The 24,672-nt window shown below is 38.1% G+C and overlaps 1 protein-coding gene across 2 annotated transcripts; it reads right to left on the reverse strand.

Moving 5' to 3' along the window:
• Nucleotides 1-249: 249 nt before the first annotated feature.
• On the reverse strand, nucleotides 250-9,041 carry LOC142340107 (phosphatidylinositol 4,5-bisphosphate 3-kinase catalytic subunit delta isoform-like). Of its 2 annotated transcripts, none has more exons than XM_075390539.1 (5): nucleotides 8,786-9,041; nucleotides 8,311-8,522; nucleotides 7,675-8,062; nucleotides 999-1,202; nucleotides 250-561 (listed from the first exon to the last, which is right to left on the reverse strand). In XM_075390539.1, exons 1-4 carry the CDS (start codon nucleotides 9,012-9,014, stop codon nucleotides 1,027-1,029), a joined length of 1,005 nt encoding a protein of 334 aa, XP_075246654.1. In that variant the 5' UTR covers nucleotides 9,015-9,041; the 3' UTR covers nucleotides 250-561; nucleotides 999-1,026. The 2 variants fall into 2 exon arrangements, with proteins under 2 accessions (XP_075246654.1, XP_075246653.1); XM_075390538.1 differs by having other exon boundaries at nucleotides 1,009-1,202; nucleotides 8,786-9,040.
• Between the last annotated feature and the right edge of the window lie 15,631 nt (nucleotides 9,042-24,672).

Below are 24,672 nucleotides of genomic sequence, written 5' to 3' on the forward strand. Positions count from 1 at the left end.
CACCTTGGTGAAACTTGATAATTGTTCAGAATCATGATTCTGAATTTTCTAAAGCAGCAAGCATAAAAAAGCCAAAATGTCAATTTCCTCTGATTATCAAGTAAACAGTTGTCATCGAAAGCTATTGGTGTCAATCAGAACCTCCATGGAGTTTTTCCTATAAATTTGTCCTCAACTTATTGTCCTCTTGGATCTAAATGTAAACACTGCTTTCCCCTTTAATCTCAGCTACCGTTTGTTTTTAAAACATACAAGATAAATTTCAATTTGGTTTCTGTTAAATTACCTTTTCTTATTAAAAAGTTAACAAAAATGCAAAATTGGAAATGGAAATTCAATCAGCATTGAAAAATAGTTTTGGATACGAAAGAAATATTTGAAAGACAAAGTTCTACCCTAGAGAAAAAAATGCAGTTTTCCTCTTCAGAATGGCGCTATACTTTGGTAAAGACATCCTTGCAGCAAGTCTCGAATTTCAGTTTGGCTGTTTCTATATTCTTGAGGCATCAATATCGCTCGATGTAATTGAATGATTTACGATTGAATCGAATGCGTCGACATCTGAAACAAAAGAGAAAAGCTGTTAGTAGTGCGTAACAGACTTGCGGAACAGTCATCAAATTTTTTTAAATTAGTCGCTCAAAATGAGTCAGACAGTGTGTGCTCAAATTAATAATTTTGAGGTGTACTGAACTACTTATACCAGTTATATTAAAATTACACATCAAATTTCAAATCGATAGACCCGATGTGTGTTACGCTCATAACTGTCTCAATCTTTGAAAATACTACAATGACAGAAATGGTAGTGAGATCAGTATATTCTCAAAATGGTTAAGCGTTGCGATGAAATGAAGACAAAAGGCACAGAGGATTGATTAATTTACTTTGCATTTAAACTGACTTTTTTAAACAAGTGAGTTTTGGAAACGAAGTTGATTTAGCGTAATAAAACCTAAGTCTCGTAACAAAAAATACCGCTAGTTCAAATCTATTACCATTAATTACCATCAATGAAGAGATTAGTTATTTCCAGTGTTTGTAGTTGTGGGTTGCCCAATTGACATTGACAGTCCAGGATGACTTTGTGGAGTCATTGATCTTCTGGACAAATTTCTTCTCTGCCTCCTCTCTCGTATCTCCCACAAACAACGTTTCCCTCACGTAGTTCACATCACTCAGCGACTTCAATTCCGGCATGCCTGTTCGCAAAATAAAGTGAACACATATCATCACTGCTATTTATATGTTACAACACACTTAGCAACCTGAGTGATTTCGATCTCTGAGGCAAGCTCGAACGCGCCGCAGCGATAAGCTCTACTTTTAAGAGAACCAAAAGGTAAAAGCATAACCGACTAACGTCGTGCGAATTGCTCTCAAACGACTAGCGAGCGGTTGGCTTCGTCAGCGACTGGCAAGCGGTTGGCTTCGTCAGCGACTGGCGAGCGGTTGGCTTCGTCAGTCGCTAGCCATGGTTTAGTGAGGCTAGCTTTAGCTTGATTCGAATCAACTTTAAGTTTTCTAGCCTTGTTAGGAAATAATCAAAAATCTGATATTTTAAAAATTTGCAAATTATCGCAAAATTTAAAAGAAAAGCTTCCACATTTCGCAGTCCAAACGTTCAAAACTATTTTTGTCTCTGGAGTTATGTCAAGTAACTCATCTGCAAGACTTGAAAAGCTTCGTTGGCCAGTAATGATCGTTAAACTCAGAAAAGAACAAAAATTTTCAAAAATTTTAAAAACAATTGCAAATTTTAACAAACTCTTGCTAAAAATTCGTAATATTAATATCTTCAGAACAATTTCATTGTCACAATAGACTATCCAAGATCCCTAATTCAAGCTTTAAATAGTTTCACTCATAAAGTTCCATTAACTTGGAACGTAATAATTTTCCGAAAAATTAAATTTTATCAAAAAATTGGTAAAGCTGGAGTCTTCAAAATATTGATCACCATTCCATTAGTTCTTGAAATTATGCAACAGCCTATTATCAAACCTTGTATGAGGTCCCTAGGACCCTGGTGCCGGAAAAAATGATAAACTCAAAAAGATTTAAGACTTTTGAGTCTTTTGAAGATATTTGCAAGTATTGCAAAAATTGTAAATATTTTTAAATATTGCTGATATTAAAATCTTGAAAAACATTTCATTGAATATAGAATCTATGCATTAACCTATAATCAAACCCTAGAGATGATGTGGCTCTTAAGGCTGGAAAAACCTAAACAATGACAAAAATTTTAAAAATTGCAAGTTGCATAAAAAAATGCTGTGATAATAGAAGTTGAAAACTAATCCAAGGCCAAAAACCATTATCCAGTAATTTATTATCAAAGCCTAACGGAGATTTCCTTTTAGGCTGAAAAACAGAATTATGACAATAAATGTCCAAAAAATTGGAAAAAATTGCAAGATTTGTAAAAAATACTAAAATTCGTGGTGTTGAAATCTTGATAAACATTCCATTAAAATTAGAAACTATTCAGTAAAATATTGTCAAACCCTAGAGGAGTTTCCTTGGCTCTTAAGGCTGAAGAAATCTAAAAAACCGACAAACTTTCAAAAAAAAGCAAGTTTTACAAAAAAAATCGCTTAAAATTGTCATATTAAAAAATTGAAAGATATTCCATGGCAAATAAAAATTTTTCAGTAACTTATTAGCAAACTCTTAAGGACGTCTTCTGGCCCCTGTGTCTGGAAAGACGTGAATAATGAATAATGTCAAAAAAATAGCACGTTTTGTAAAAAAAAAATGCTAAAATTCGTGATGTTAAAATGTTGAAACCATTCCACTACCACTTAAATTTGGGCTGATGGGGAGGGAAGGGGTGGGCAACAGTGGGGGGAATAGAGTGTGGTGGGGCGGTGGGGGGGGGTGGGGCAATAGTGGGGGAGGTCAACAGATGAGGGGTCTTCAACCTCTTAAGAAACACCCTTTGCACCATAAGTTTAAGTCTCCAAAACAGTTTGAGCTGAAAGGCTCTAAGAGCACTTAATGCCCGCTGGGCGCTACCTGTTTATCCCGTTTTCGACGAAAAATCGGTCAAGCAAAAAATCGCATTAAAAAGACCGACAGGAATAATATAATTGCTACAAACTTCGTTTGAAAGCAATTAACAAACCGAATATTGTCAGACAAAGTTTTCTCGAACGAGAGCTCAATTTTAGTTGTGTCTTCAGCATAGAGAGGCCCGCCTCACTGTCTAAGAAGGAAAGGAATTGGGGTGGGGCTGATAATTGGAGGGGCGATGGGGCTTTTTGAATTTAACCATCATATAACTTCTGGTATAATATGGCGCAACATGACTCGACTGAAAAGTCAGTTAGCAAGATATCATTTGTTCTGATAGAAGTGTGATTCTCCTGGTGTTAGAAGGGTGGGGGATGAAACTCAAAGAACCTCCCTTCGCATCATGAACTTATCGCCTCTTAAGCGGCTACCTAAAAACTTAGAGAAACGCAGATTTAGATACTTGAGACTATTGAGCCGTAAGGCTCCAAGAGAATTTATTGCCCACCGGACTTTACATATATATCCCAGTTTCGAGGCAAAAAAAGTCAAAAGGCAAAAAAAGTCAAGCAAAAAATCGCAGAGAAAATACCACCTGCTAAAAACTGCTACAAAGTTCCTCTGCCAAAAAAGAAACATAACCGACAAACGTCGAAACAATCGCACACCAACAACTAGCGGGATCTCGAATCTATTGTAGCCTGTTTCAGGAGGTGGATACCTAAATTCACTTGGGGGCTTCAAATGACGTCATTAGAAGTTATTAAATATTACTATAGCCACTAATAAAATTTTAAAAAAAATACACCAATTCCTGTCGCCACTTGAGTCACAGCAGCTGACACTTCTGAAAGAGAAAAATGTACATCACACAAAACAAAAAATCAGAGGCGTAAAAGTCACTCGAAAAGTCAAACGGTCAAGCAAAAATTTTGCTTAAAAAGACCGACAAGTTTACAAAAAATGCATCAAATTTCGTTCGATAGCAATTTAAAACCATAATCCTCCGCCTTATTATCAATTCACTCCACAAACTTCCATATGAGATACTTAGAGACTATTGAACCGTAAGGCTCCACGAGAATTTATTGTTCTGCGGACTATACCTATTTATCCCAGTTTCGAGGCAAAAAAGTCAAAAAGGTGAGTCGAAAAATTGATCAAGCAAATCGCAGAGAAGAGACAAGATTAAAATTATTACTAGAAACATCGCTTGAAAGTAAATTATTAAAATTAATAGAAGTTTGAATGTCCTGCTGGAATGTGGGCAAAATTTTTAAAGGGTATTTTAATTTAGATCACGCAAACAAGCAGAAAAGGTCAAAGCCAATATGATATCAAATCGGTCAGACAAAACACGATCAGACAAATAATTAAAACATAGCCGGTAGATCGCCGGAAAAGAGCCGCAATAGACGCTTGTGGCCTCCCATGAAAAGATACAACTAACGAAATAAGATAGACAGATCGACCACCAGTCCTTTAATAGACGACTAGACTTTTTGGGTTAGATTCGGACTGTCAATTTTATGATACATGCTGTCTGTAAGGAAAAAACCAAAAAGGGCTTCTGCAAAATGGACATTCGAAATCAAAAGCTCAAGACTATTACTCAAGAAATAGGGCATAAAAGTTTGGCACTACTTAGATGCACACTATTGATCTTTTACTAGTAGATGATCATAAAATTTCAAGTTTCATAAGTGAGTTCAGAAGTCATTTTTTGAGTGAGGTAAGTCACGCAATTAACCTAAAATCAGAAATGACGTCACACACAAATTTTAACTGCAAAGCAGTAGAAGTCACTGAAGTCATTGAAAAGGTCAACTTCAAGAAGTCAGGTCGTAAGAATCATCGATGAAGACGAAGAATTAAAAAAACATAGCAGGACAAGTCCTGAAATACAATTCAAAGAATTGAATGAAAAACATAAAGTACTCTACTTGACCAGCAGATCAATTGAACAAAGACAAAACACAAACAAAATCATCTCAAAAAATTGAGAAACAAACAATCGAAAAAAAAACTGAACAAAAATATACTCATTACTAAAACTCTTGAAGCTTTTTTCCCTAAGGCAAAGTTTCATCCCTTTAAAAAGACATGTTTCAAAAATATGTTCAAGACCATTTTTTTGTTTTTGAAACCGGTCCAGTATTATATCAGCATGACCTGAAAAAATTCATTGGCCCTTGAAGATCGATTAACTAAAAAATGACCGAAAAATATAAATGAAATCAATTGCAAAATTTTAAAAATTGCTGAAAATTGTGATATTAATATCTTCAGAATCATTTCTGTGTCTCTAGAGGCTATCCATTAACCCCATTCCAAGCATTAAAAAATTCATTGGCTAAAAGATCGATAGGCAATAACTGTTAGAAAAAATCTCAAACTTCAAACAAAAAATCCGTTCTATTGAAATGTTGATAACCGTTCAATTTTCCCCCAGCAGCTATCTAATAACATATTGTCACACCCTGGATGAGGTTAGGTGGCTACTGAGGCAAGAAAAACTGAATATAAGAAATATGTTTTGAAGAAACTTGAAAAAAATTGCAAATTTCATCAAAAAATTTCTTAAATTCGAAAAGCTTAACTGTTGATAAAAAATCCATTGAAGCCAACAACCATGCAGTAACTTTTTATCAGACCGTGGAATATGTTTTTTGGCACTCGAGAATGGACAAATATCAAAAATTGACAAAAACTTTAGAAAACCTTGAAAAAATTGCAAATTTTATATAAAAAAGGCAAAATTTCGTGACACAAAAATCTGAAAACCAATCCATTATTACTACAAACCATGCAGTGCTCTATTATCAAAACGACAAATGATAATTCCTGACCCCTGAAGCTGGAAAAACTCAAAAAATGACAAAATTTTTTAAAAAACTTGAAAAAAATTGCAAAAATTAATATCATTTTGCATGTTTGTATTTGTAGTACCAAACATATAGCTCATAAAATGGTCATAACAAGTTATTTTGTCTTGCACAAGGCCTTCATCATTTTTCAAAAACATCAACGTAAGACTAAAGCAAAAAAAAAATAAAAAAAATCAAAAAAACATGAAAAAAATTGCAACATTTTGAGCCCAAAAACTCCTAAAAATGACCTTTTAACCTTTAATTAAGGCCATCCCAGCAGCTGCACCACTACAAACACTTGAAAGACTACTAAAGCCCACTTTGGGCCTCTAATGAAACTTAATGCCCGCTGGGCTTTACCTGTTTATCCCGTTTTGAAAGATCAATGTCATTGGAAAATGTGTGAACACATCTTAAAAAAACACAGCGCCCCAATACAATTCAAATTTTTTGAATTGTAAAAAAACCACGATGTCCCCCGTAATAGCAGCCATCGCTTCGCGGCTATGAAAAAAGAAAAAGATTCACCCAGTCCAAGATAAATGCTACAACCATTCAGATGAAGACTAGCCAAGGCTCAATGACTTCAAAACTCCAGAAAAAGCGTGCGAATGAGGTTATGCTGAAGTTAGCAGACACGTGTTAAGAAACCATCCTAATCAAAATTAATACAGCAAAAGGAAAGCAACACCATCAGGCACCTCCCCCGGCTAAAAACTGCCATAAACTTCCTCTGGACAGAAACATAACCGCCAAATGTCGAAACATAGCTGGCAGATTGCCAGAAAATAGCCGCAATAGATTCGTAGATCGGCAGTCTAAAAAAAACAGTAAAAAAGACAGACCAAAAAAATTCGTCTTTTCATTGAAGGCTGATCTGTTATATTTTGATTAAAAAACTGTATATGTTATTGCTGCCTCTATTAGCTGATCTCAAATAACCTTCATTTAGAGTGATACACACCCATTTGACCTTATCTCTTTGAATTAAAGTAAATAAAAGTCAATTTCAAAGTGAGGAAGTCATTTTTGAGAGTGAGGTAAGTCAAGTGTGACCAAAAATTTAATCACGCGCATGAACAAAAAAACTCGCTCCACTAAGAGCGAAAAATGACGTCACACATGCAATTCAGTTGAAATTGCATGAACGAATGAACAAAAAATGGCTGTGACGTCATATGGTCGTAACAAAAATCATGACGACGAAATAAAAAAAAACCAAGAGAAGGCCAATAATAGCCTCAGCTATCGCTGTGCGGCTATTAAACAATCGCTCTCGAGCAACTAGCGGGAGCTCGAATCTATTGCAGCCTGTTTCAGGGGGGCAGGGGGTGGTGGATAACTAAATTCAATTGGGGGCTTCAAATGACGTCATTAGAGGTCATTAAATATTACTATAGCCACTAATAAAATTTAAAGTAAAAATTTATAGCAATTCCTGTCGCCATTTGAGTCACAGCTGCTGACATTGGTGAATGAGAAAAATTTAGATCACACAAAACGAAAAAATCAAAGGCGTAAAAGTCCATAGAAAAGTCAAAACGATCAAGCGAAATTTTTGCATAAAAAAGACCAACACGTTTACAATAATTGCATCAAACTTCGTTCGATAGCAATTAAAAACCATAATCATTCGCCTTATTATCAATTCACCCCAAAAACTTCTATATGACTACTAATTAATCCGGTCTAAAATGATTTTATATTGACCACTTATACAAGGCGCGGTGCAAAATTTCTTTTCCGAATAATATGAATAAAATTATCTACCCACAAAAATACGTACCTGCATTTTTCATTGCATACAGCATATTACACACCATATCAACATTGTCTCTTAGCACCATGAATGCCTGAATTAACAGTCGCTTGAAGAATTCGAAGTTGCGTCGGTACGAAGGGCTCTGGTCATTATTCGCTTCATAGTCCCTGTTAATAATGTACATAAACGAGGCCGGCAAAATCAATGGCACTCTCTCCCTGTTGATGCCAAATTTGGACTTCTTTCGACCAAGTATATGACCAAAGTCTATGTGGAAGAGACGACCTGATCTGTGGACCATGATATTGTCATTGTGCCTGTCGCCAATTCCGAGAACATAGCTGGCCACACAAGAGCCAGCACAGGAGAGGATAAATTCAGTTGTCGCTTTCTCTATGATTTCATTCGGCAGCTAAAACAGTTTTCAACTGCCTACTTTCAACAGTTAGCTCACTTTCTTGACTCCTCTTGTGTAAACGTCAACACATTACTAAGTATGAACCTCGATACTGAACTTAAGAAATCATAAGAAAATCGATACCCAACATTCTGTAGGAACAACTTTAAGACTAATGGGGAAACGGTTTTAGACACAAGCATAGATCGATCCATCCATACGTAGTAAGAAAGAAAAGGAAACTTTCTCCTTTAGCAACATACCGGCTTGTTCCCATTGCAGATATCAGAAGCCAGCCATAAATAGATGACATCTCTGGACCATGCCACAGACAGGGATCCAAATGCCTTTTTCTTTTCCTCATTGTACCACTGCTGAATCTTGCTAATGGTACTGGCATTCTGTACCATCTCAATCAGCCCAGCGTCTAACTCAGCCGCTACACACTTGTAGGACAGAAGTTTCAAGTCCAAGTCTAGAACAGTTACAATTGTACAACATCGAGCATTAGAAACATCAATGAAGACAACATTGATCATCCCTGCAAGAACCGTTAACTCAATTTACCAAAAACCATCCGAGACAAAGACCACTGCAAACAAGGACCACTGCTATCTTAACTTCGAGTCTTCAATATGCGAAAACATGGAGTACATGAATAATCTAAATGGCCCTCTTTGATGGACGGCCAGAAGTAAACAACAGAAAAAACATTTGAAAATGTACCCAAAACCGTACCATGTTGTAACCATAGTGAATTGAAGCAGGAGAACATCTGAAGTATCAACACGTCCTGCCTGAGGTCGTCTCCGACTTTGAACATGAGTTCGTAGCAATAGGGATGTTGACTCTGGTGACTTCCCAGGAGCTGTAAGGTGGAGGAGGCGAAAGTAGGCACACTCTTCAATGCTTGCACACTCTCTTCTGTGCTGTACACCAGTCTCACAGGCTTCATTTTAGACTTCATGCACTGAAAACACACATAAATAACCACACGTCTCAGAATATTGACGCTTCAATATATCTACTTCAAATACTTTTCAAATAACAGCGATTAAAAAATAGTGGGCAGCTCGCTTAGGTGTAGCACAAACGAACGTTGAAGAAACTTTTGATGAACTTAAGAGCTCTACCTTGTTCATCCTGTCAATTCTAACAACTTTCCCGTATATTTTAAAATTCTCTAGCCCTGGAATTGTAGGGTATCAAGTTTTTAGAATGTTCGATTTTGTTCAAGGGCGAAATTCAGAAAAACGTATGTATTTTAGGATTCAAATTCAAACAAATCAAGTTACGAAGTCGCCACAGTCACACAGTCCAGAAGGTCAGTCAGCATCTTCATTGTATTCTTCCTCTGAATTTTTGCTAAAGCGAATTCTTCCTTTGGATGCCGAAATATACAATTGAAATTGGAGGGAAATATTGTTTGAGGTGAAAAGTTATCGGGGTTAAGCGACAAAGGGGTCTAAAAATAGGGGTTTTGAAAGCTGGGGGTGTTATATTAATAGGTGTCTGAAGAAAACGAATGCTCTACTCCTACTTTAATCTAAACATAGATTTCAAAGGAATTTCAATATCATTGCTGGGGGCTATTATTGCATACCAAAAATATGTGTGTGATAACCTTATTTGTAGTGCGCCTATTCTCTCTACTTTTGGTAATTACTTATTGTGTTGATTACCGTTGCTATTATTAGGCATATTCCGTATGGGCATTATATGTATAGGCTATCAATTTGAAGTCGTAAAGAAGCAAGTTATTGTTGCGAGCGTTGTGTTAATAAAAGAATAAGTATGACGTGGAATTGGATGCATGGGCCGGCGATCGTGCTTCTTTTATTTCTTCAGACTATAATTAAAGAGATGTTAAGATGAGACAATACAATTCATTCAAAAGATTATAAGGGATGATTCCCTTTACAGTATTTATCGGTGTCAAAGAGAGACTAAGTAATCAAATAAATTTGTCCGTGTTAATCATAAAAAATATGTGGAATTAAGTTGAAGGCAATATCGAGTAGTGTCCTTCTCTAATTCTCTAAGCGTGCCTGTCTTCTTCTGTAGTAGTATATCTATATCCAACTAAAGTATAAAAGTTAATCAGTTCCCAGTTTCTTTCTCGGCCAATAGAAATTGTTTTCGTCATTATTGCGTTGTTCTATTTTTGTCTGCTTTTACTTCTTTATTGTGGATAATATATAATAATATGTGTAAGCATATGACACTACCGGACTTAGGAAAATTTTGTATACAAAATATAGTTTCATTAGTTTAAGCCACTCATCGTCATTTGTTTATTTTTTTGGATTGCCGTCCTTTTTCTGGAAAACTTTTGGGTTTTGGGTTTTTTTTCCTAGATGACACTGTACTCGGGGGCACTGGTCTCCTGATCAAAATCTGTGAACTTCGAGCCTTTGTCTGTTGGCAGAGTTTGTAGTTGCACTTGTTGGTTCCTTAATGTAGCCAATTGTGGGTAGACAAAGGAAGAAATAGGGTTAACCGGGGCGTGAATACTGGCCATGTCATCTTTCAAAGCGTTTGCTCTAGAAATGGGGAGTACAAACGTTTCCTTCCACAAGGGGCAGTCTGGGTGCTTCTTCAAATAATTGTAGTCGTCTTGGTCGACCACCGTCATGGGCTTGGAGAACATTGTCCTCCCTCTGAATTGTGACCTAAAAGGAAATTTAGTGTGAACTTGTAAATATTTATGGTATGCATAAGTTATCAGAGTATGAAGTATAAATGCAAAAATTGCTGAGAAAATCCATAAAACAATTTGTCAAAAGGTCGAATCGGATGATGTAAAATTATCCGAAAATTGGGGTCTGATTGTTTGAAGTGTATATGCGGTCTCCATTGCTATGGCTGACAGTTGCACTTCGTTGAATGACGGCGTTGGTAATTTTGATAGTTTTTTCCTGATGTCCTTCATCATTTCTTCTTTTGCTGCATTTATTGTGGGCATATGTGGTAACTCTTTCAGCTCAGGTATTTCAGTAAAAATGCGTTTCAGTGGATCGGACAGTTTTAAATCTATCCGTATTGGGGGTATTCGTTTGCAGGCAGATAAATCTGATGTTATTTTTATGTTAGGCCCAGATAGGGTATGTCCGCATTCTAAGATAAAAATGCATGATAGACATCCTTTGTGATTTTTCGTTCGAGCAACTTGACCTGGATATTCAGACGGAATTGATTCCGTTAGTTGGTAATTAGACGTAAAGGACGTTATTAGCCATACGCCATGTCCTAAGTTTTCTGCCTTTTCGTACATTGGTAGTTGAAGTGATTTAATATTGCAGTTTTTCACAACTGCATGGGTGTCGCGGTATATAAGTGAGCTGAGACATGATTTGTGGTTTTTCTCTATGGGGAAGCCATTCGTACAGATACCTATGGCCGGTGATCCAACACAAGTATCAAGTTGCTCTTTCGTCAAGAGAACTTGGTTGTCGCCTTGTTGAGCTAAATATTCTGTTTCAATATCCCAGATAGTTGCCATACCTGGGTTGTTTTCATCCGGCATTGGAATTGGTGTAGCCTTAAAAACTGTCATTTCTGTTTCGACTGAGGCGAGTGGTATTGAAACTTGGAAAACTAGGCCAATGTCGGTTGTTTCGACCCTTTGGAGTAGTTGGGTTTCGTAGTAAGTGAGTATTTGCTTCGGTGGAATCGCTAAAGTTAGCTTCTGTCCGTTGTTCACGAGTTCATCAGATATATCTAGCAAGATACTCTCAAAGTCTTCTTTTGGTAATAGCGCCATAGGGATTCTTTTACTTGTCATTGTTGTTATGCTGTTAAGGATTGTAATGCGATACGCATATGCTGCCGATCTATAAGCTTTGATGTTGTTGTAAAGGGTTAATAGCATTGAGACCAAGTTTGTTTCAATGTGAAGACGTTGGTCACGAACATATAGAAATTTTTCACATTCTTCCACCAATCTTGTTCTGTTTATAAGTGCTTCAAATTTAATGTCGATAATTTCGAAGTTCAAGTTGACTGTATTTGACATTTCTTGTTGCGTCTTCTTAAGGTCACGAAGTTCAGATCCAACTAAATAGAATTTTTGTTGATTTTGCAAAGTTGTTTTGGCCCAAGCGTCCTTCAATGATTCGAAGTTCTGGGCAAGTATTTTAAGATTTTCTTTGTTTTCTTTTGCTTGTTTTCCACAACCACCAAGAAAAGACTTAAAGGCACATCCGAGTGCGGAGCCTGTTCCTAGGCCTGCTGCTAAAGAGCCAACAGTGAGCGCAGCAATTGCTCCGAGACGTGAATACTATCAATTGCTCTCCTGCTTCGGCCTGACGTTGCTCCATATGTATCTATAGGGTTCACTCTCGATGAGAGAACCTCGTGGATTTCGTCGCGTATGTTAGTGACATCATCCATGGCTTTTCGATGTTCTGCTCTGACCAAATCTAGCAATGTATCGTATTTGAAATGATCTGTGTCATTCAAAGCAGAATGTAGAAAACAATTATAACCTGTTTTTGTCCAAGGGTGATATAGCATAGTTGAAATTTGTTCTATTTGTTCTGTTATATTTTTCCCATTTAATGTAGTGTTGTAACTGGGGAATGGAACTCCGAAATCAACGTTAATATATTTATCGGCCATTAATACTTGTTTGATTGGGGTAAAATAAATTCCGGAATTATCTATTTCGTGTTCTGGCCAAACAGGTCTGGTTTCTTCAAACTCAGTAGAGGTTGGACGAAGTTCTCCCATAAGGAGGAAAAATATTGTCAATATTTGGACTTTTTCTATTTTTAAAGTCATTTTTTGTTGCTCTTTGTGTTTTCTCTGATGAACTGGGAGCCTAGGAGTCAATTCACTGAGAATTTAAGCAAAAAAATACTCTTTTTACCTGTTTGTTTACTCTGACATATGTTCTTCTTCTTCTGAGAAGGCTGAATCGGCTGATGTTGACTCGGGACTTAAGACTCCGGGAGGCAGCTGGATTGGTGTAGGGTCCGGCGCAAAAAATCTGGGGTCGACAATTGGCTGTAGTATGTTGTTTGTTATTTCCAACTCGTCGTCTTCATCGTCGTCTAGGGCTACTGGCAAGCTTTTCGCTAGAGCAAAGCCACTTGAGTAGATACGGAAGAAAAACTCGTCTCCCAAATAAGTGTAGTATTCAGCCTCGTCTGTTGTTGCTTGTGGATTGTAGGCAAGATAAGACCAAGTTTGAGTATATGTTAGATGGCGAGCGTAGTGTATATTTTCAAAATATTGATAAGTTGATTGAAGGAAGGAAGGAATTGATTGAAGTTTACGTAGGAAGAGATCAGGTATAAGGTTACTGTGCGCTGCGCAAAAATAACAATAATTTCTAACGGGCATTTAGTTTTTAAAAGATGTTTCCGATAACTGATTTGTTTGTTTAATTTTGGCAATTAAATTGTTGGAAATAAATTTTGGGCTATTGAAAGAGTATTTGACTGAGCGGCCAATAGGATTGAGAGGAGTAATTGAGTTCTGTTAACTTTAGCTCTGACGATATTCAGGTCGGAGTTGTAATATAATCTCATCCAACCTGGTGGTCAATTAAATTCTTTTTTTGTTCCGGGATAATTTTCCCGCCTGCTTTGTGATAAGGAAGGGGAATTGGAGAGGGATAGTTAATTAAATTGCTTTTAGTTGCTAATACTTTGCAATTTTTCCCTACTGTTTGTTTTGAGTGACAGCTCTAACTTCCGTGATTTAATTTAATTTCAATTAGTTTTGTGTTATCTTTCCTCAGACTTTCCTCAGTCCGCCTGGGAAAATCGTCTCTTCGGCGAGGGAAAAATTTGGCTTCAGGTGCCCTGTTTTATTGTTTTAGGGCTGTAGGAGACTGGTTGTCTGCCTTGAGTGGAGTCTGATGCAAAAACTGTCTGGGAAAGTTTGATGTTATCTTAATTGATTTGAGAAGGTTTTTCGTTTTTCACAGACTATGACTAAGTGCGGTAGTAACGGACTAACAACATGTTTCCCTTTAACGGCTTTTAAAGAGTGATTCATTAACCTTGAAGCTTGAGTAGTCTTTTTGATAATGTTTGTTGAATAAAAAAATTGTTTTCAGATCAAATGGACCCTCATTTGTATTTTGCCATTATTGATCAGTTGCAGGATGGTACATTGCGCAATCGCTCCGAACTGACAACTGCGGACATGAGAGTCCGTTTCCGGAGACGGTTGGAAAATTGTACTCTCAACATCGATGATCTGCCTCTTTTCGATGGTCAATTGATCCCACTTCCAGGCGAGATTGATTGGATTGTTGAGGATCATCACGTGACGGAAGATGGGACGCACACATCAAAGAAGAAGGTGCAGGACATCGTCTCTGTGTTGAGTGCAACTGGTTTAGCTATACCCAAGTTCTGTGGTGGCTTCGAGCGGTTTGTGCGCAGGTATTGAATGTGATATAGGTCTTTCTTACCCAATGAGAGGGGAGATAAGATCTTCTGTTGTTGTGTTATCCTTACCTGATGTAGTGGGGAGGATAACACAGTCATGTAGTGAATGTGAGGAGAAATTGATTGTAATTGTTTTCATCCAATAAGCGGAGGAAACTGTTGCTAAGAGTTTGTATCCATAGTTGCCACGTGTTTTCTTTGCAGCTACATTCATCAGTGCATACCGTGTTTCATTCGGGACAATTCCAGCTTTCGTCCTCGCTGCTACAGCGTTCCAAAAGAGACCAGGGTTGCTTTGTGTCAGCGTTTCGGACTGCAGTTCTGGCGCTGTACCGTCCTGGAGGAGCGAGCGGTGGTGACACTGGGCGTTCCCGAATGGAGGAATGTGAGGCTGGATAACGCAGAGGGCAATGGGGAATGTGTTATTTCTTCCTTGTTCTTCCACTTAACTGGTTTTGTTTCCGGTAAAGAACATTCGTTAAAATTGTTTTAAGTTATGTTTACTCAGTGTGAAAATGTTCTTTCTGCTAGATTGCTCCCGTTCTGATCGTGACTGTGATGTTATTCGTCAATCCATTGGGAGAGAGATGAAGACTGAAATGTTTAAATCTCTCTGTCGGGATACTATCGATCAAAACGTCAATGAGTTTATGGTTGGCTATGAGATGCAGTACCGGGGACGTGGTTGCTCTGAGCAGTGGGTAAATGAAATGCTGTGCTAGTTAATTTTTCTTCGATTCATCAATTTCAGTTTTGTCGTTGCTTTTAGTTTCTTGGAATTGCTTATGCCACTGGCGTAGATGTACTGGTATACTGGCAATACGCACAAGGAGGTGCCTGGGTGAAATATCCCCATAAGCGAAATTCCACGAATGGCGCAGCCTTCGTTTTTCATAACGTGTATCAAGAAATGGGAAACCGGTGTGCGCATCATTGCGAGCCGCTCCTGGAGCTGCCAACTGGCAGGTACTAGCGGCTTATTGCATTGAGCAAAGGCTCAGATTTTGTTTTACGTTGGGTTTTCCTCAAATTTGTTGTGCTTTATAGTGAGGACGGATCGTTTGCTGCTTCCAGCTGTATATCTGCTGTTGAGCGACGAAATCCAGTGAAACGAGCCGCAAAACCAGTGACCTTCAAGGAGAAAAAACAGAAGAAACTTTAAACTGATGAGTAAGTAAAGTTATGTAATTTGTTGTATTTGTTGTTGTTGCTGCTTTGTGTCTTGTGATATTTGCAATGTTTGCTCTGAAGCAAGCAAAAAATTCGAAAAAGCCGAACAATACGTTTGAAGCTAAGGTTTTTCGGGAGGGGATTGCGTCATTCTAGTGGCACTGGCTGCTTCGTATGTAATAAAGGGTTAGATCAACAAATTTATTTTTGCAACTTTTTCTTGATTTTTTTGTTTTTGTGTCTTTTGAGAGTGTTTGGACACTTTGAACCTAACTAAGGACTATTGGATGCTCTATAATATGTTGCAGCATTGCTTGTTGTACTATTTGCATTGTTCTAGCGTGGTTAAATTCTTTTGAAATGTTGGTTTTTTTTTATATTTTCGTAGTTCTCTGGTGTGCTAGGGTGACGTTTTCGTATTGTTTTTAAGTAGGGTGAGATTCCACTGCTTTTTTTATAGGCTCTACGGTAATGCCTACTGCTGCTTACTATAGCAGAGCTAATAGAAGTAGGTATATATGGGTTTTTGTTGCTTTATGGCACTTTATGTTTGGAAGATTGTGTTTCCGTCGCGGTTTTTACTCATTTTTCCGCCGTTTTAAGTGCATTCTTCAGTTCATTTGCGTGCTTTTCATCGCTAGATGTGTCCAATTGGTTGCTAACGACCTTCCGACGGCGGCAGGGTAATTTTCGAGGGCCATTTACCGTTCTGGCCTTGTAGGTGTTCCGAAAAATGGCTTTTTTTGGGTGTTCAGCACTTAGGCGGATAAATTAGTGACGGTTGGGCAACTTTGGAAAAAAAATTTTCGATTTTCTCAAATTTTTTCCCCTAGACCTCAAGATCCGGCTATTTTGGTACCCATATGGTAAATCTGGGACTGTACTAACAGCATTTTTGACTCCAGCCACTTTTTCCGAAGGCTAGTTGAGGTCGTTATGATCTTTTTGTTAATTTTTTCGATTTTTCTTCCCGCACAGATTGTTCAAGCGTGAGAATTGGCGTATGAACGTTCCCCAGGACACGTTCGGTTAGTTCGTGCCCTGCGAAGGAGCCTAGAGTGTCAAGTTTTTATCTTGTGAACATTTTTGCATGATTTTTAGTAGTATTTTGGTTCGGTTTTTCGGTATTGTCGCTAGTTTTCGGGTTTTAAACAGCTTTCCGATCTTCGGGGTTGCTTCTACTACTCTCCCACTGTTAGAGCGGATGTAGTAGAGTTCTTTTTGGTTATAAAAAATTAGTAACGGGAAAGTTTAGATTTTTTTCTTAGATTGTCCAGGAAACTGTTAATTTGTTTTCGTTTTGTTTTAAAGATTCTATCGCTTGTTTTTCTGATTTCAAGTGTTTGTGCTTGCTTCATTTGTGCTGTTGGTTGTGGCGTAATTAAGTATTTACCGTCTAGGCATGCGCGTTGCGTCATGATGTATAGGATTATTATAGAACTCCGTTTGACTGCGGATGCGGGACGAAGTCCGACGGGGTGGCAAAGGAGGTGTATCGGGATTTCCGATGATTCCCATATTTTGAGGTCTGTTGTGAGTAACTAGGCTTGCCGGTGGGCGCACGAAAGGTGGTCTAGCATAAAAAGGGGCGAACATTGGGGATTGGTGGAGAGTTGGTTGTGTATTAGTGAAAGGTTGGCCTGGACTATGTTGGTGATTAATTCTTGAACCTTGGTGTTCTGGAACTCTGATTACCTCCGGTTGTCTAAACGGTGGTGTAATTGGTCCCTGGTTTTCAACTATGAACACTTCTTAATTCTCTGTTTGTGTTGGTGATACATTCGGTGACGCAGTTATGTTCCCTTGTGTTAATTGGGGAGTTGATGCAGTTGGTGGAGTGAATAAATGACTCTCGTCCAAGTTGTAGTTAGTTTCGATTGGTGTTTGGGGCCTCGATACTGTCGGGCTACTTAATGTCGTTGAAGTAGGTAGGGAGGTTCTTCTGCTTGGGCTGCTAAAAGATGTGCTAGAAGTCAATATAGGGGAGTTTTCATTAGTCGGTTGTGCTGAAGGCAATTGCTCAGCTTCTCTTCGCCGTGGAAATGGAAGTTGGAAGGTAACTGTAGGCGTCTGGTTAGCATGGGGCATTCGCGCAAAAGGGAAAAAACCAAGACGGTCAATTTGCTGGTCCAAGAGTTCGGGTTCCCTAGCATCTTTCTCAATTGATGGATCACAGCTGAAATTTTTTGGATCAATTATTTCAAGGTCGTTTATTTGATGCTGTGGTTTGATCGGACGTAATCGAATACGGTGCGCAATTTGTGTATGGTTTGTTCCCACTTTGCGGATAAGATAGTTAGAATCGGTCAGGGCTCTCTCAACTCGATATAATAACTGAAATTTGCATTGTAATCCCTTCATTTTTTCTGATTGAGTATTTAAAATTGGGTGTAAAAGTGAGCAATAACTTTTAGGTCGTAGTGGTTGTGCCCTTGCTTTCCTATCATAGTATTCACGATACTTGTGATACAACGAAAGTAAGTTTTCGTGCTGTTGTTGAAATACATGTTGCATTTTGTTGTGTAGTTCGATGTTGAAGTCGTATTTTGGTTGTTTGTTTTGTAAGTTCTGTGTGTTGAATCGAAGCTCTAGGGCACCAAATGGCTCTCTTCCGTGAAAAATGAAAGATGGTGTGCATCCTATTGAAGCATGGTACCGAGTATTGTGAGCGTAGGCCGCAGGTGTTGCTAACTGTGGCCACTGTCTTGAATTAAGGTTTTCGTAGATTCGAAGATACTTTTTTAAGGGTCCGTGGGCTCTTTCTAACAGTCCAATTGTTTGTGCATGTTTAACAGAAGCATTCTCAATTTTGATTTCCAGCATTTGTGCAAGCTCCTTGATTAGGCTACTTGTAAAGACGGAACCTTTGTCACAGAGTATGCTTCGTGGAATGTAGGAATGTTGAAGGAATAAATCTGTTAAGTGTCTAGCTACAGTGCTAGCGTCGGGGTGCTTTATTGGGATTGCAAAAAGGTATTTGGAGAACACATCCATTGCCGACAAGATGTATTTGTACCCTTTGCATTCGGGTAGTTTTCCTACTATGTCAACTTGCATCATGTCCTCAGGATAGAATTGTAGCGCCGAAACAGGTTGAAGAGGGGGTCTGTGTGATGTAAGTTTGGCATTTTTGGCTTGGTGACAAGTTGTGCAATTACTGATGTAGTCACGAATGCTCTCTTGATATCCGGGAAAGTAGAAGCCTTTACGTAATTCTACAAGAGTGTTTGAGATTCCCTGATGGCCTTTTTGTTTTGAATTATGGAGGCGATATATTAGTTCAGTCCTCAAGTGCTTTGGTACACATAGTTGTAAGTGTGAGATGTTGCCAATGTGATTGAAGTATTGTCGATAAAGAACGTTATTGTTAACAGTTAACCTTTTAAATTGCTTACGGTATTTTTGTAAGTCGAAATTGAGGTATTTCGATGTTGGTGTTCGTTTTCTTCGCAACCATATTAGTGTCTCAGTGATATCTTTGTCTTTTCGTTGTTCCTCCTGCATATTGAGCGTTGAGTACTTCTCCGAAAGATCTGGCGAGTCCAGTGGGTTGTTCAGATATAGTGCGTTGAGAGTTCGTTTTTCTTTTGTTGTAAATTTAATTGCTTCTGTAAGGATGTTCTCGTCTGTGAGAAGATGGGCTAGCGTTATTATGAAGACTTCTGGTTTTAATTGTTCTTCTATGCACTGTTTTTACTCATTGTGTTCCAAATTAGCATTTTTTATTGAGGAGAGTGTGTTATCTGGTTGTTTGGGTGTGATTTCTATTTCGACATCATGAATGGGCAGTCGGTCTTTCAACTGCAGTTTGAATTTAGTGTCGGGATTGACATACATTCGTGAAAGATAATCTGCCGCTGCATTCGCTCGTCCTGGTATATGGCCTAAGATGAGGTTAAAACTCATAAAATATTCCGCTTTCGACCATAAACTAGGAGGGAGGGTCTTTGACTGAAAAAACCGTGTTAGGCTTTTGTTATCTGTTAATAATATAATTGGATATTTTGTTGCTCCCCAGATATTTGCCTCAAATGTTTCTAGTGCGTACACTGTTGCCAGAAATTCCTTGCAGTACATTGATAGCTTCAACTGATTTGGGGTGAAAAGTCTTGATCCGAAAGACACGGGAGCATAGTTTTTTATTTTCTTTCCTGCTTGGTTCTCACAATAGTCTTCAATAAGTAGTACATATCCTGCAGCATAGTGACTTGCGTCAGCCAGAATGATGTACTGTAGATCTTTTTGAGCTATCCTTAGAGTACGTTCACAGGCCTTTTTGAGCGAAAAGGTAATTTCCTCTAATGCTTTTTCATGCTCGTGTGTTATGATAATTGCGTTGTCATTCCGGAGCAATGAATAAAATGGGCGAAGCTGATTTGTTAAGTTCGGTATGTAACTCTTAAAGAATTGTACAAATCCGATCAGTCGGCGGATTTGCTTAAGGGTTTTCGGCATCTTCAGTTTTTTCAAAAAATTGTTTACTTTTTCTTTGTTGGGAGTAGTGCCTTGCTGGTTTATTGTGTGGCCCAAGAAGTCGATGGTTTTTACGCCAAATTGGCATTTGTCCATTGATAATCGTAATCCTGCGTTGCGGACGCATTTAAATATCTCTCTCAAGTTTTTTTATCAGCTCTTCTCCGCTGTTGGCGCCTGCTCCGATGTCGTCAAAGAATGAATAACACTTATCCGTGGCAATACATCTTTCCAAATGGTGTCAAATGCAGGAACTGAAAATTGTTGGCGAACGGCTTAGGCCTTGTGCTAGGCGTTTAAATGCCCAAGTTCGTGAGCCAAAATTAAATGCAAGAAGTTGTACACTTAATTCATCGGCCATTCCAATAGAAAAATAGGCTTGACTACAATCAAGTTTTGCAAAAATACTCTTATTTGCTAGATGCTGTCCAGCATCTGTCATTGTAGCGACGGGGAAATTGTTGTTACTATAGTCGTGTCGTAGGAGGAAGTTGATTTTTCTCAAGTCAATTAAAATTCTTAACTTGCCGTTTGGTTTTCTCTTGGCAAATATTGGGCTGGAGTATTTTGAGTAGGGCAGTGTTGTTACAATATCGAAGTATTGCATTAGGGCTAGCTCTACAAGTAAATCTTCTCGCAAATGAACTGGTGTCTGTGGATTGGGAGCATAGATTGGCATATTATTTTCAGGAGTTAATTTTGCCTTGAAGGTGGTGTTCAGCCCGACGTCAAATCGATGTCTGGCAAAGATGTCGTGGAATTCTACAAGGAGATTTTCCATCTTGTGTTTTTCGTTTTCGCTGAAGATACTTTGGCTCCAATTAAATTTCGTTAAAAATTCTAGTCGTTCTTGTTCAGAACGTTTCGGGTCCAGTTCTTGTTTCAGTTTAAAGTCACATAGCGAATCGTAAATTCGGCGCTCGATTTTGTTTAATCTTGATGGGTCTTTACACGTTTCAGGAGTTGGAAACCAAAGTTTCTCCGCGTGTTTAGGCTTACTTGCGTCGATTTTGTTTTTGATTTCAATTAAGTTCTGTAAATTGTTCTGTAGATCTTCTGACTGTAAAAGAGCTGCTTCAAGTGGAACTAGGTATTCTGCTTGTTCAGGAGTAAGTAATTTAAACGTTGCTACTATTGTTTTTGCAGGTATAGTTATCATATAAGGTTGTACGTTGATTGCTGCAATTGTTGTTAGTCCATTTTCATCAATACGGCTAAGTGACGATGTAATACACAGCCCTGTCTTTCCTTCAAACTTGATGGAAGGCTCCACAACTCCAGTTTTGTTTCTCATTTCTGGGTGATCAGTTAAGTCGCATTGTATCAACTCTTGGCAGTCTGGTGGAATTGTAAGTTTCTTCACTGTGTACAGAGCAAAAGGTTTTTTTGGTGTTCGGCAATGTTGCTTTTCGCCTGCTTTGTTCTGGATCATATTTAAGTGTAGACTTAGGTCTTGCGTTATCAGAATTCTGTGTTTCGCATCGATGAGAATGTTATTTTTCTCAAAAAATGGTAGTCCTATTAATGTGTTTGTCAGGTTAGGGGCTATGAGAAACGGTTCGATGTATTCAATATTTGATAGGGTAAATTTTATGACCGCTGTGCTCAATATTTTCACGGGCGATTTATTTGCCACTGAGACAAACTTCTGTTGTTCCTGTTTGATCGATACGATGTTATCAGGGCTTAGTTGTTTTATTTTTTTTAATGTTTTGAAACTCATTGCGCTATGGAAAGCTCCTGTATCGAGACAGGCATCATGCGTGTAATTTTGTGTTATAAACGGGACATAGAAAAGAAGTGGTTTTTTTGTCGAGACGGCAATCACTTTATTTTTTCTGTCTTCACAGACGTTATGTAGAAAAAGAGTTTCATTTTTATTAGTATTTTGTTGGTTAATAGGAATTAAATGACGTGGCTTTAGTAGTTTTTTTGGTACGTCTGGTTGCTCAAGGCTCCATGACTACTCATCATTTGAGGCTGCTGATTGCACCCGGGCGCGACAAAATATTCACTAAAATTTTCCACATTGTTTGAAATATACTCGACCGTGTTGAAACTGGCTTGTTTATTCTGTTGGTTTTGGTTATTAATGGTATTGTATGGGAGGAACTGTGGTCTGAGGTGAGGGTTTATATGCCAACATTTGGAGATCGAGTGTCCAGTCTTGTTGCAACCCTTGCATACTGGTCTATTGCGGTAAAACTGTCCTTGATTTGCAAAACGGGGTTGACAGAATAGTGCTGGTGCAGGTGCGCGATTCTGATTGCGATTTACAAAGTTTTGGTTGAGATTTTGTTGATTCCATTTATTGGGAAAGTTTTGTTTCTGAAAATTATGGTTTTTGCTGCGTCCTTGCTGATCTGATGTACTGCTTTTTGTTGCTTTGTCCATTTCGTCTATTTGTTTTTTCATTTCTTCCAATTTCTGAAGAATTTCTGATGTATCTCTCTCTGATTCGCTTAGTGCTGGCGGCGCAACTTGGTTGAACGCTGTGACAACATCACTTTCTGGAAGGAGATTTTCGAGCATCAGTCGTTGTGTATACTTTTCACAGAGATCTTGAACTGTTGTTGTCTCTGGTTCTTGGAGTAATTTACGTTGGTGTTTCTGCGGTAGGCCTTTTATGAAGGCATCTCGTACTCGTCTTGTTCGTTCGACATTTCGATTTTCTTGCTGTACATGTTGTTCGGGGTTAGCTTCGATGTCAGGGAAAGCATATAGAGCTAAGCGTTGTAATTCAGTTAAAAAATCGGCTGGTTGTTCAGTTCCCTGCTGAAATTTACGGGCATGGAATTGAATCTTGTACAATTGAGTATGATTTGCCGGGTTATATCTCTGGTAGAGCCTTTCAAGTGCCCTTTCAAAGTTTTCTTGTATCTCTTCCGGCAGCTGTTGATAAAAAGCTAATGCTCCTCCCGATAAGTTCAAATGCAGGTAGTGATGCTGCATTTCTGCAGGGATGTTACCTATTTCTAGAGATGAAGCTAATTGTCTTGAAAATTTAACAATATCCTCATTGGGGGCTCCAGAAAACTTGGGCAGTGTTATGTTAGTTGGTATTCTAAGGGCATTATTTTGAACAATAACTGGAGGGACTGCCTGATTAGCATCTGCCATGTTTTTAGTACTGTTTACTTAGCTCTTATAGATAAAATGTCATAAAAACTTGCCTGTGTCTAGTTGTTTGAGTCTGAATGTGTCTCCACCTCTGACTGTGTCTTAACAATCACTATCGGGAACTGCTTGTCTGCAGGTTTGAAGAAGGTGAGTTGTTGGTATGGAGAGACCCGTCTTCGTTGAATTCTGCTCTTAATGCTCAGTCTCTTCAATTGTCTGATGACTTCAACGACTGTCACCATGTGATAACCTAAATTGTAGTGCGCCTATTCTCTCTACTTTTGGTAATTACTTATTGTGTTGATTACCGTTGCTATTATTAGGCATATTCCGTATGGGCATTATATGTATAGGCTATCAATTTGAAGTCGTAAAGAAGCAAGTTATTGTTGCGAGCGTTGTGTTAATAAAAGAATAAGTATGACGTGGAATTGGATGCATGGGCCGGCGATCGTGCTTCTTTTATTTCTTCAGACTATAATTAAAGAGATGTTAAGATGAGACAATACAATTCATTCAAAAGATTATAAGGGATGATTCCCTTTACAGTATTTATCGGTTACAAAGAGAGACTAAGTAATCAAATAAATTTGTCCGTGTTAATCATAAAAAATATGTGGAATTAAGTTGAAGGCAATATCGAGTAGTGTCCTTCTCTAATTCTCTAAGCGTGCCTGTCTTCTTCTGTAGTAGTATATCTATATCCAACTAAAGTATAAAAGTTAATCAGTTCCCAGTTTCTTTCTCGGCCAATAGAAATTGTTTTCGTCATTATTGCGTTGTTCTATTTTTGTCTGCTTTTACTTCTTTATTGTGGATAATATATAATAATATGTGTAAGCATATGACAATACCCACTTGGCGTTACCTGTTTATCCAGTTTTGAAATAAAGTAATTGAAAAATCTTGAAAAAAATTTTAAAAAACAAATTCAAGCATCAATACAATCCAATGCTTGGATTGTAAAAAGGATAGCGCCTAAATAATAGCCATTGAGAGGCTGACGGCGGCTATCAATTATACATTAGTTAAACACATAGACAATACAGGGGGCCCTCAAATAGCTTAGAACCTGTCTGGGAAGACCCAGGTTAAACACTGGAAACAATATTAAAAAATTTGCTACATGACTCTCCCGGTGTTATGAAAACACGATTAGAGTGATTGACTAAATTTTGACATTAGATTTGATTGTAATAACAAACTTTTCCTAGGACTAAGTTATTCTGTAGCAGCCAGTTGAGCAGTATGGAACCTCGCTTGTTCAGAAAAGTCTTACTTAAAACTCTCCCGCTAAAAGGCTTCGAGTGATGAGTGATGTTGAGCGTCGTTGCACAAAGAAAAATCTAAATGAATTGAAACAAAACTTTAGAAGCTCAACTAAGTAAAGTTCCTATACGGTCACAACTTTGTTTTGATGAAAAAAATCTTTTGAAGACGTTTTTTTTCCATTTAATT

Source organism: Convolutriloba macropyga, chromosome 5 (assembly GCF_964194025.1).
Source record: "Convolutriloba macropyga chromosome 5, txConMacr16.3, whole genome shotgun sequence".
Taxonomy (NCBI): domain Eukaryota; kingdom Metazoa; phylum Xenacoelomorpha; order Acoela; family Convolutidae; genus Convolutriloba; species Convolutriloba macropyga.

Bases quoted from the DNA above. Each gene is read 5' to 3' on its own strand.
- LOC142340107 (XM_075390539.1), bottom strand. From the start codon at position 9,014: ATGAAGTCTAAAATGAAGCCTGTGAGACTGGTGTACAGCACAGAAGAG. The intron at 8,523-8,785 runs GTACGGTTTTGG...TAACTGTTCTAG, and splicing joins TTCACTATGGTTACAACATG to ACTTGGACTTGAAACTTCTG. The intron at 8,063-8,310 runs GTATGTTGCTAA...AAACTGTTTTAG, and splicing joins TCTGCAATGGGAACAAGCCG to CTGCCGAATGAAATCATAGA.